Genomic DNA, 11,781 nt, shown 5'->3' with positions numbered 1-11,781 from the left:
TGGTGGCCATATTGTTTCTATCATATTCCTGTCTGGGTCTTCTGTCATTTGGTGGTGGATTATATATGACTACGACTATAATTTTTTCCCCTCCGTTTGTTACAGTACCTGCTATGTAGTCACTGAAACCTTCACAGCCCTGAGTAACCATCTCCTCAAAATCCCAGCCTTTTCTTACCAGCAGAGCTACACAACCACCACCTCTTCCTTCCCTCTCTTTCCTCATAACATAATAGTCCTGTGGGAACACTGCGTTTGTTATCGTTTTTGTTAGCTTTGTTTTTGTGAGGGCTATTATGTCTGGGTTTTCGTCTAGTACCCGTTCTCCAAGCTCATTTGCTTTATTTGTAATTCCATCTATGTTAGTGTACATTGCTTTGAGGCTCACTTTCTTCTGTCCCTTCTCAAATCGCCTCCTTGGTGAGTGTTCTGTTGGTGGGGGAAGCTGTTCCATGGGTGTGAGGACCTGTGAGGTGGATAACAGGGTTTCAGAGGATACTGGGATGAGGGGCGGGGGATCCAGTGAAGAGGGAGGGACAGGGAGGGTATGGGGTGAAAGGGGATGGAGGACAGGAAGGAAAGGGTGGGGAGGGAGGACTCGGCGGGAGGAGGGGAGGGGTAGAAGGGTGGGGATTGGGTGTGGGGGGAGGGAGATTTGGCTGAACATTTGAGTGGGGGCAGGGAGGGTTTGGGGTAGGGGGGGTTTCTATGCAGAGGAGGGTAGCAGGGATGTCCTTCCCGCTGGTGTTACTAGGTAGCTGGTTGTGGGTTCTCCCCTCGCCTCGGGGGGTGTTGTGTTGGGAGCTGTGACTTCCTGGTTTTCCCCTCTCGCTTTGCGCCACTTCCTTGCTTCTGCCGCCACGGCTCTCTCTTCTCTTGTCATGTCTCTCTGAAGGAATACATTTTTTAATTTTCCCACATTTTTCAGGGAGCTCTTCCTTGATAGAATCTTCTCCTTTTTACTCTCGTTTTCAAACACTATCTTTATCACTCGGTCTCGGTCTTTGTTGTACCAACCTAGCCTGAAAACCTTCTCATTGCCATGCTCAGCCCCTTCCATGTCTAGTGCATGTGTGTGTGTGTGTGTGTGTGTGTGTGTGTGTGTGTGTGTGTGTGTGTGTGTGTGTGTATGTGTGTGTACTCACCTAGTTGTGCTTGCGGAGGTTGAGCTCTGACTCTTTGGTCCCGCCTCTCAACTGTCAATCAATTGTTGTACAGATTCCTGAGCCTACTGGGCTCTATTATATCTATACTTAAAACTGCGTATGGAGTCAGCCTCCACCACATCAATGCCTAGTGCATTCCACCTGATAACTACTCTGACACTGAAAAAGTTCTTTCTAATGTCTCTGTGGCTCATTTGGGTACTCATTCTCGACCTGTACTCACCTAATTGTGCTTGCTGGGGTTGAGCTTTGGCTCTTTGGTCCCGCCTCTCAACTGTCAATAAACTGGTGTACAGGTTCCTGAGCCTACTGGGCTCTATCATATCTACATTTGAAACTGTGTATGGAGTCAGCCTCCTCCACATCACTGCATAAAGCATTCCATTTATTAACTCCTCTGCCACTGAAAAAATTCTTTCTAACGTCTCTTTGGCTCATCTGGGTAATACGTTTCCACCTGTGTCCCCTTGTTCGTGCCCCACCCGTGCTGAAGAGTTTGTCTTTGTCCACCCTGTCAATTCCCCTGAGAATTTTGTAGGTAGTTATCATTTCTCCCCTTACTCTTCTGTTTTCCAGGGATGTGAGGTTCAGCTCCTTTAGCCTTTCCTCGTACCTCATTCCTCTCAGTTCCGGGACGAGCCTGGTGGCATACCGCTGAATCTTCTCTAACTTTGTCTTGTGTTTAACTAGGTATGGACTCCAGGCTGGAGCTGCATACTCCAGGATTGGTCTTACATAAGTGGTATACAGGGTTCTGAAAGATTCCTTACACAAGTTTCTAAAGGCAGTTCTTATGTTGGCCAGTCTAGCATATGCCGCTGATGATATCCTTTTGATGTGGGCCTCTGGGGACAGGTTCGGTGTGATATCAACCCCCAAATCTTTCTCTCTATTTGACTCTTGCAGGATTTCACCTCCCAGATGATACCTTGTGTTCAGCCTCCTGCTCCCTTCGCCTAATTTCATCACCTTACACTTTCCTGAGTTGAACTTTAGCAGCCATTTTCTAGATCATTCCTCCAGTTTATCCAGGTCATCCTGTAGACTCTGTCTATCTTCATCCGTCTTGATTCTTCTCATAATTTTTGCATCATCAGCAAACATTGACAGGAATGAGTCTATATCCTCCGGAAGACCGTTTACATATATTAGAAACAGGATGGGTCCAAGTACTGAGCCCTGTGGGACTCCGCTGGTGACATCTCGCCACTCTGATGTCTCCCCCTCACCGTTACTCGCTGTTTCCTGTTGCTTAAGTACTCCCTTATCCACTGGAGCACCTTCCCTTTTACTCCTGCCTGTTGCTCCAACTTTGTTAACAGTCTTTTTTGGGGTACTGTGTCAAAGGCTTTTTGACAGTCCAAGAAAATGCAGTCGGCCCACCCTTCTCTTTCTTGCCTAATTTTTGTTGTTTGGTCATAGAATTATATTAAACATGTGAGGAACGATTTACCATCCCTGAACCCATGTTGGTGGTGCGTTACAAAGTTATTTCCCTCCAGATGCTCTACGAGCCTTTTCCTCACGATCTTCTCCATCACCTTGCATGGTATACAAGTTAAGGAAACTGGCCTGTAATTCAGTGCCTCTTGTCTGTCACCCTTCTTATATATTGGGACCACGTTAGCTGTCTTCCAACTTTCTGGTAAGTCTACTGTTTCCAGTGACCTGTTATACGCCATAGAGAGTGACACACTTAGTGCTTCTGCCCCTTCCTTTAGTATCCATGGTGAGATTCTGTCAGGCCCAACAGCCTTTGTCACATCTAGTTCTAGCAGACACCTTTTGACCTCACCACTGGTGAGGTCAAATTCCTCCAAGGTTGCTTGGTTTGCCGCCTCTTCACTTAGTGCAGGGGCTTCTCCTTGTTCTATTGTGAAGACCTCCTAGAATCTCTTGTTGAGTTCTTCACACACTTCCTTGTCATTCTCTGTGTATCTGTTCTCCCATTTTCGCAGCTTCATCACTTGTTCCTTCATTGCTGTTTTCCTCCTGATGTGGCTATGGAGCAGCTTTGGTTGGGTCTTGGCTTTACTCGCTGTGTCATTTTCAAACTGTCTCTCTGCTTCCCTCCTCACTCTGAGGTACTCATTTCTGGCCCTCTGGTATCTCTCCCTGCTCTCTGGTGTTCTCTTATTTCTGTTGTTTCTACATGTTCTTTTACTCAGTTGTTTCGCTACCTTGCACTCCTGGTTGAACCATGGGTTTTTCTGTTGTTTTTCGTTTTTCTCCTGTGTCCCTTTGTTCGCGTACCACCAGTGTTAAATATTTTATCCTTATCTACCCTGTCAATTCCTCTGAGAACTTTATAGCTAGTCATCATTTCTCCCCTTACTCTTCTGACTTCCAGTGTCGTGAGGTGCATTTCCCGCAGCCTTTCCTCGTAACTCATGCCTCTTAGTTCTGGGACTAGTCTAGTGGCATACCTTTGGACTTTTTCCAGCTTCGTCTTGTGCTTAACAAGGTACGGGCTCCATGCTGGGGCCGCATACTCCAGGATTGGTCTTACATATGTGGTGTACAAGATTCTGAATGATTCCTTACACAGGTTCCTGAACGCTGTTCTGATGTTAGCCAGCCTCGCTTATGCCGCAGACGTTATTCTTTTTATGTGGGCTTCAGGAGACAGGTTTGGTGTGATATCAACTCCTAGATCTTTCTCTCTGTTCGTTTCATAAAGTACTTCGTTTCCCATATGGAATGTCAGGGGGATAGGTCTGGTCACCACTGTACCATGGCCGGAGGATAGGTCTGGTCACCACTGTACCATGGCCGGAGGATAGGTCTGGTCACCACTGTACCATGGCCGGAGGATAGGTCTGGTCACCACTGTACCATGGCCGGAGGATAGGTCTGGTCACCACTGTACCATGGCCGGAGGATAGGTCTGGTCACCACTGTACCATGGCCGGAGGATAGGTCTGGTCACCACTGTACCATGGCCGGAGGATAGGTCTGGTCACCACTGTACCATGGCCGGGGGATAGGTCTGGTCACCACTGTACCATGGCCGGGGGATAGGTCTGATCACTACTGTACCATGGCCAGGGGATAGGTCTGGTCACCACTGTACCATGGCCGGGGGATAGGTCTGGTCACCACTGTACCATGGCCGGGGGATAGGTCTGGTCACTACTGTACCATGGCCAGGGGATAGGTCTGGTCACCACTGTACCATGGCCGGGGGATAGGTCTGGTCACTACTGTACCATGGCCGGGGGATAGGTCTGGTCACTACTGTACCATGGCCAGGGGATAGGTCTGGTCACCACTGTACCATGGCCGGGGGATAGGTCTGGTCACTACTGTACCATGGCCGGGGGATAGGTCTGGTCACCACTGTACCATGGCCGGGGGATACGTCTGGTCACTACTGTACCATGACCAGGGGATAGGTCTGGTCACCACTGTACCATGGCCGGGGGATAGGTCTGGTCACCACTGTACCATGGCCGGGGTATAGGTCTGGTCACTACTGTACCATGGCCAGGGGATAGGTCTGGTCACCACTGTTCCATGGCCAGGGGATAGGTCTGGTCACCACTGTACGCTGGCAGGGGGATAGGTCTGGTACTGTACCCTGGCAGGGGGATAGGCCTGGTACTGTACCCTGGCCGGGGGATAGGTCGGGTACTGTACTCTGGCCGGGGGATAGGTCGGGTACTGTACCCTGGCCGGGGGATAGGCCTGGTACTGTACCCTGGCCGGGGGATAGGTCTGGTACTGTACCCTGGCCGGGGAATAGGTCTGGTACTGTACCCTGGCCGGAAGATAGGTCTGGTACTGTACCCTGGCCGGGGGATAGGTCTGGTACTGTACCCTGGCCGGAAGATAGGTCTGGTACTGTACCCTGCCCGGGGGATAGGTCGGGTACTGTACTCTCGCCAGGGAATAGGCCTGGTACTGTACCCTGGCCGGGGGATAGGTCTGGTACTGTACGCTGGCCGGGGGATAGGTCTGATACTGTACCCTGGCCGGGGGATAGGCCTGGTACTGTACCCTGGCCGGGGGATAGGTCTGGTACTGTACGCTAGACGGGGGATCGGTCTGTTACTGTACCCTGGCCGGGGGATAGGTCTGGTACTGTACGCTGGCCGGGGGATAGGTCTGGTACTGTACCCTGGCAGGGGATAGGTCTGGTACTGTACGCTGGCCGGAGGATAGGTCTGGTACTGTACCCTGGCAGGGGGATAGGCCTGGTACTGTACCCTGGCCGGGGGATAGGTCTGGTACTGTACACTGGCCGGGGGATAGGTCTGGTACTGTACGCTGGCCGGGGGATAGGTCTGGTACTGTACCCTGGCCGGGGGATAGATCTGGAACTGTACCCTGGCCAGGGGATAGGTGTGGTACTGTACCCTGTCCGGGGGATAGGCCTGGTACTGTACGCTGGCCGGGGGATAGCTCTGGTACTGTACCCTGGCCGGGGGATAGGCCTGGTACTGTACCCAGGCAGGGGGATAGGCCTGGTACTGTACCCTGGCCGGGGGATAGGTCTGGTACTGTACCTTGGCCGGGGGAAAGGCCTGGTACTGTACCCTGGCCGGGGGATAGGTCTGGTACTGTACCCTGGCCGGGGGATAGTTCTGGTACTGTACCCTGGCCGGGGGATAGTTCTGGTACTGTACCCTAGCCGGGGGATAGGTCTGGTACTGTACCCTGGCCGGGGGATAGGTCTGGTACTGTACCCTGGCCGGGGGATAGGTCTGGTACTGTACGCTGGCCGGGGGATAGGTCTGGTACTGTACCCTGGCCGGGGGATAGGTCTGGTACTGTACCCTGGCCGGGGGATAGGTCTGGTACTGTACCCTGGCCGGGGGATAGGTCTGGTACTGTACGCTGGCCGGGGGATAGGTCTGGTACTGTACGCTGGCCAGGGGATAGGCCTGGTACTGTACGCTGGCCAGGGGATAGGTCTGGTACTGTACCCTGGCCGGGGGATAGGTCTGGTACTGTACGCTGGCCGGGGGATAGGTCTGGTACTGTACGCTGGCCAGGGGATAGGCCTGGTACTGTACCCTGGCCGGGGGATAGGTCTGGTACTGTACCCTGGCCGGGGGATAGGTCTGGTACTGTACCCTGGCCGGGGGATTGGTCTGGTACTGTACCCTGGCCGGGGGATAGGTCTGGTACTGTACGCTGGCCGGGGGATAGGTCTGGTACTGTACCCTGGCCGGGGGATAGGCCTGGTACTGTACCCTGGCCGGGAGATAGGTCTGGTACTGTACCCTGGCCGGGGGATAGGCCTGGTACTGTACCCTGGCCGGGGGATAGGTCTGGTACTGTACGCTGGCCGGGGATAGTTCTGGTACTGTACCCTGGCCGGGGGATAGGTCTGGTACTGTACCCTGGCCGGGGGATAGGTCTGGTACTGTACCCTGGCCGGGGGATAGGCCTGGTACTGTACGTTGGCCGGGGGATAGTTCTGGTACTGTACCCTGGCCAGGGGATAGGTCTGGTACTGTACGCTGGCCGGGGGATAGGTCTGGTACTGTACCATGGCCGGGGGATAGGTCTGGTATTGTACCCTGGCCGGGGGATAGGTCTGGTACTGTACCCTGGCCGGGGGATAGGTCTGGTACTGTACGCTGGCTGGGGGATAGGTCTGGTACTGTACCCTGGCCGGGGGATAGGCCTGGTACTGTACCCTGGCCGGGGGATAGGTCTGGTACTGTACGCTGGCCGGAGTAGAGGTCTGGTACTGTACCCTGGCCGGGGGATAGGTCTGGTAGTGTACCCTGGCCGGGGGATAGGTCTGGTACTGTACCCTGGCCGGGGGATAGGCCTGGTACTGTACCCTGGCCGGGGGATAGGTCTGGTACTGTACCCTGGCCCTGGGATAGGCCTGGTACTGTACGCTGGCCGGGGGATAGGTCTGATACTGTACGCTGGCCGGGGGATAGGTCTGGTACTGTACCCTGGCCGGGGGATAGGCCTGGTACTGTACCCTGGCCGGGGGATAGGTCTGGCACTGTACCCTGGCCGGGGGATAGGTCTGGCACTGTACGCTTGCCGGGGAATAGCTCTGGTACTGTACCCTGGCCGGGGGATAGGTCTGTTACTGTACCCTGGCCGGGGGATAGGTCTGGCACTGTACCGTGGCCGGGGGATAGGTCTGGTACTGTACCCTGGCAGGGGGATAGGTCTGGTACTGTACGCTGGCCAGGGGATAGGCCTGGTACTGTACCCTGGCCGGGGGATAGGTCTGGTACTGTACCCTGGCCGGGGGATAGGTCTGGTACTGAACCCTGGCCGGGGGATAGGCCTGGTACTGTACCCTGGCCGGGGGATAGGTCTGGTACTGTACCCTGGCCGGGGGATAGGTCTGGTACTGAACCCTGGCCGGGGGATAGGTCTGGTACTGTACCCTGGCCGGGGGATAGGTCTGGTACTGTACGCTGGCCGGGGGCTAGGTCTGGTACTGTACCATGGCCGGGGGATAGGTCTGGTACTGTACGCTGGCCGGGGGATAGGTCTGGTACTGTACGCTGGCCAGGGGATAGGCCTGGTACTGTACCCTGGCCGGGGGATAGGTCTGTTACTGTACCCTGGCCGGGGGATAGGTCTGGTACTGTACCCTGGCCGGGGGATTGGTCTGGTACTGTACCCTGGCCGGGGGATAGGTCTGGTACTGTACGCTGGCCGGGGGATAGGTCTGGTACTGTACCCTGGCCGGGGGATAGGCCTGGTACTGTACCCTGGCCGGGAGATAGGTCTGGTACTGTACCCTGGCCGGGGGATAGGCCTGGTACTGTACCCTGGCCGGGGGATAGGTCTGGTACTGTACGCTGGCCGGGGATAGTTCTGGTACTGTACCCTGGCCGGGGGATAGGTCTGGTACTGTACCCTGGCCGGGGGATAGGTCTGGTACTGTACCCTGGCCGGGGGATAGGCCTGGTACTGTACGTTGGCCGGGGGATAGTTCTGGTACTGTACCCTGGCCAGGGGATAGGTCTGGTACTGTACGCTGGCCGGGGGATAGGTCTGGTACTGTACCATGGCCGGGGGATAGGTCTGGTATTGTACCCTGGCCGGGGGATAGGTCTGGTACTGTACCCTGGCCGGGGGATAGGTCTGGTACTGTACGCTGGCTGGGGGATAGGTCTGGTACTGTACCCTGGCCGGGGGATAGGCCTGGTACTGTACCCTGGCCGGGGGATAGGTCTGGTACTGTACGCTGGCCGGAGTAGAGGTCTGGTACTGTACCCTGGCCGAGGGATAGGTCTGGTAGTGTACCCTGGCCGGGGGATAGGTCTGGTACTGTACCCTGGCCGGGGGATAGGCCTGGTACTGTACCCTGGCCGGGGGATAGGTCTGGTACTGTACCCTGGCCCTGGGATAGGCCTGGTACTGTACGCTGGCCGGGGGATAGGTCTGATACTGTACGCTGGCCGGGGGATAGGTCTGGTACTGTACCCTGGCCGGGGGATAGGCCTGGTACTGTACCCTGGCCGGGGGATAGGTCTGGCACTGTACCCTGGCCGGGGGATAGGTCTGGCACTGTACGCTGGCCGGGGAATAGCTCTGGTACTGTACCCTGGCCGGGGGATAGGTCTGTTACTGTACCCTGGCCGGGGGATAGGTCTGGCACTGTACCGTGGCCGGGGGATAGGTCTGGTACTGTACCCTGGCAGGGGGATAGGTCTGGTACTGTACGCTGGCCAGGGGATAGGCCTGGTACTGTACCCTGGCCGGGGGATAGGTCTGGTACTGTACCCTGGCCGGGGGATAGGTCTGGTACTGAACCCTGGCCGGGGGATAGGCCTGGTACTGTACCCTGGCCGGGGGATAGGTCTGGTACTGTACCCTGGCCGGGGGATAGGTCTGGTACTGAACCCTGGCCGGGGGATAGGTCTGGTACTGTACCCTGGCCGGGGGATAGGTCTGGTACTGTACGCTGGCCGGGGGCTAGGTCTGGTACTGTACCATGGCCGGGGGATAGGCCTGCTACTGTACCCTGGCAGGGGGATAGGTCTGGTGCTGTACGCTGGCCGGGGTAGAGGTCTGGTACTGTACCCTGGCCGGGGGATAGGTCTGGTACTGTACCCTGGCCGGGGGATAGGTCTGGTACTGTACCCTGGCCGGGGGATAGGCCTGGTACTGTACGTTGGCCGGGGGATAGTTCTGGTACTGTACCCTGGCCAGGGGATAGGTCTGGTACTGTACGCTGGCCGGGGGATAGGTCTGGTACTGTACCATGGCCGGGGGATAGGTCTGGTATTGTACCCTGGCCGGGGGATAGGTCTGGTACTGTACCCTGGCCGGGGGATAGGTCTGGTACTGTACGCTGGCTGGGGGATAGGTCTGGTACTGTACCCTGGCCGGGGGATAGGCCTGGTACTGTACCCTGGCCGGGGGATAGGTCTGGTACTGTACGCTGGCCGGAGTAGAGGTCTGGTACTGTACCCTGGCCGGGGGATAGGTCTGGTAGTGTACCCTGGCCGGGGGATAGGTCTGGTACTGTACCCTGGCCGGGGGATAGGCCTGGTACTGTACCCTGGCCGGAGGATAGGTCTGGTACTGTACCCTGGCCCTGGGATAGGCCTGGTACTGTACGCTGGCCGGGGGATAGGTCTGATACTGTACGCTGGCCGGGGGATAGGTCTGGTACTGTACCCTGGCCGGGGGATAGGCCTGGTACTGTACCCTGGCCGGGGGATAGGTCTGGCACTGTACGCTGGCCGGGAGATAGGTCTGGTACTGTACCCTAGCCGGGGGATAGGTCTGGTACTGTACCCTGGCCGGGGGATAGGTCTGGTACTGTACGCTGGCCGGGGGATAGGTCTGGTACTGTACCCTGGCCGAGGGATAGGTCTGGCACTGTACGCTGGCCGGGGGATACCTCTGGTACTGTACCCTGGCCGGGGGATAAGTCTGGTACTGTACCCTGGCCGAGGGATAGGTCTGGTACTGTACCCTGGCCCGGGGATAGGTCTGGTACTGTACGCTGGCCGGGGGATAGGTCTGGTACTGTACCCTTGCCGGGGGATAGGTCTGGTACTGTACCCTGGCCGGGGGATAGGTCTGGTACTGTACCCTGGCCGGAGGATAGGCCTGGTACTGTACCCTGGTCGGGGGATAGGTCTGGTACTGTACCCTGGCCGGGGGAGAGGTCTGGTACTGTACCCTGGCCGGGGGATAGGTCTGGTACTGTACCCTGGCCGGGGGATAGGCCGGGTACTGTACCCTGGCCGGGGGATAGGTCTGGTACTGTACGCTGGCCGGGGGATAGGTCTGGTACTGTACCCTGGCCGGGGGATAGGTCTGGTACTGTACGCTGGCAGGAAGATAGGTCTGGTACTGTACCCAGGCCGGGGGATAGGTCTGGTACTGTACCCTGGCCGGGGGATAGGTCTGGTACTGTACCCTGGCCGGGGGATAGGTCTGGTACTGTACCCTGGCCGGAAGATAGGTCTGGTACTGTACCCTTGTCGGGGGATAGGTCTGGTACTGTACCCTGGCCGGGGGATAGGTCTGGTACTGTACCCTGGCCGGGGGATAGGTCTGGTACTGTACCCTGGCCGGGGGATAGGCCTGGTACTGTATCCTGGCCGGGGGATAGGTCTGGTACTGTACGCTGGCCGGGCGATAGGTCTGGTACTGTACCCTGGCCGGGGGATAGGTCTGGTACTGTACGCTGGCCGAAAGATAGGTCTGGTACTGTACCCTGGCCGGGGGATAGGTCTGGTACTGTACGCTGGCCGGGGGATAGGTCTGGTACTGTACCCTGGCCGGGGGATAGGTCTGGTACTGTACGCTGGCCGGGGGATAGGTCTGGTACTGTACCCTGGCCGGGGGATAGGTCTGGTACTGTACGCTGGCCGGGGGATAGGTCTGGTACTGTACCCTGGCCGGGGGATAGGTCTGGTACTGTACCCTGGCCGGGGGATAGGTCTGGTACTGTACCCTGGCCGGGGGATAGGTCTGGTACTGTACCCTGGCCGGGGGATAGGTCTGGTACTGTACCCTGGCCGGGAGATAGTTCTGGTACTGTACCCTGGCCGGGGGATAGTTCTGGTACTGTACCCTGGCAGAATTAAAGGTTCTGTGTGAGGGATGTATTGTCCTTAACATCATTAGTCACACATCTGGCGACATACCTGGTGTAGGGGGGACATACCTGGTGTAGGGGGGACATACCTGGTGTAGGGGGGACATACCTGGTGTAGGGGGGACATACCTGGTGTAGGGGGGACATACCTGGTGTAGGGGGGGACATACCTGGTGTAGGGGGCGACATACCTGGTGTAGGGGGGACATACCTGGTGTAGGGGCGACATACCTGGTGTAGGGGAGGACATACCTGGTGTAGGGGGGACATACCTGGTGTAGGGGGGGACATACCTGGTGTAGGGGGGACATACCTGGTGTAGGGGGGGGGACATACCTGGTGTAGGGGAGGGACATACCTGGTGTAGGGGGGGACATACCTGGTGTAGGGGGGGACATACCTGGTGTAGGGGGGGACATACCTGGTGTAGGGGGGGGACATACCTGGTGTAGGGGGGGACATACCTGGTGTAGGGGGGACATACCTGGTGTAGGGGGGGACATACCTGGTGTAGGGGGGGACATACCTGGTGTAGGGGAGGGACATACCTGGTGTAGGGGGGGG

At 56.9% G+C, this 11,781-nt stretch overlaps 1 protein-coding gene across 1 annotated transcript; it reads right to left on the bottom strand.

Moving 5' to 3' along the window:
• Positions 1-9,113: 9,113 nt before the first annotated feature.
• LOC138372895 (uncharacterized) lies at positions 9,114-11,240 on the bottom strand. Its single transcript, XM_069338570.1, has one exon. The coding sequence runs from the start codon at positions 11,238-11,240 to the stop codon at positions 9,114-9,116; it is 2,127 nt and encodes a 708-aa protein (XP_069194671.1).
• Between the last annotated feature and the right edge of the window lie 541 nt (positions 11,241-11,781).

Source organism: Procambarus clarkii, chromosome 40 (assembly GCF_040958095.1).
Source record: "Procambarus clarkii isolate CNS0578487 chromosome 40, FALCON_Pclarkii_2.0, whole genome shotgun sequence".
Classification (NCBI taxonomy): Eukaryota; Metazoa; Arthropoda; class Malacostraca; order Decapoda; family Cambaridae; genus Procambarus; species Procambarus clarkii.
This window is presented reverse-complemented; position numbering and strand designations above follow the sequence as displayed.

What these genes read in the sequence shown, in the direction of transcription:
- LOC138372895 (XM_069338570.1), bottom strand. Translation starts at nt 11,240, where the DNA reads ATGTTAAGGACAATACATCCCTCACACAGAACCTTTAATTCTGCCAGG.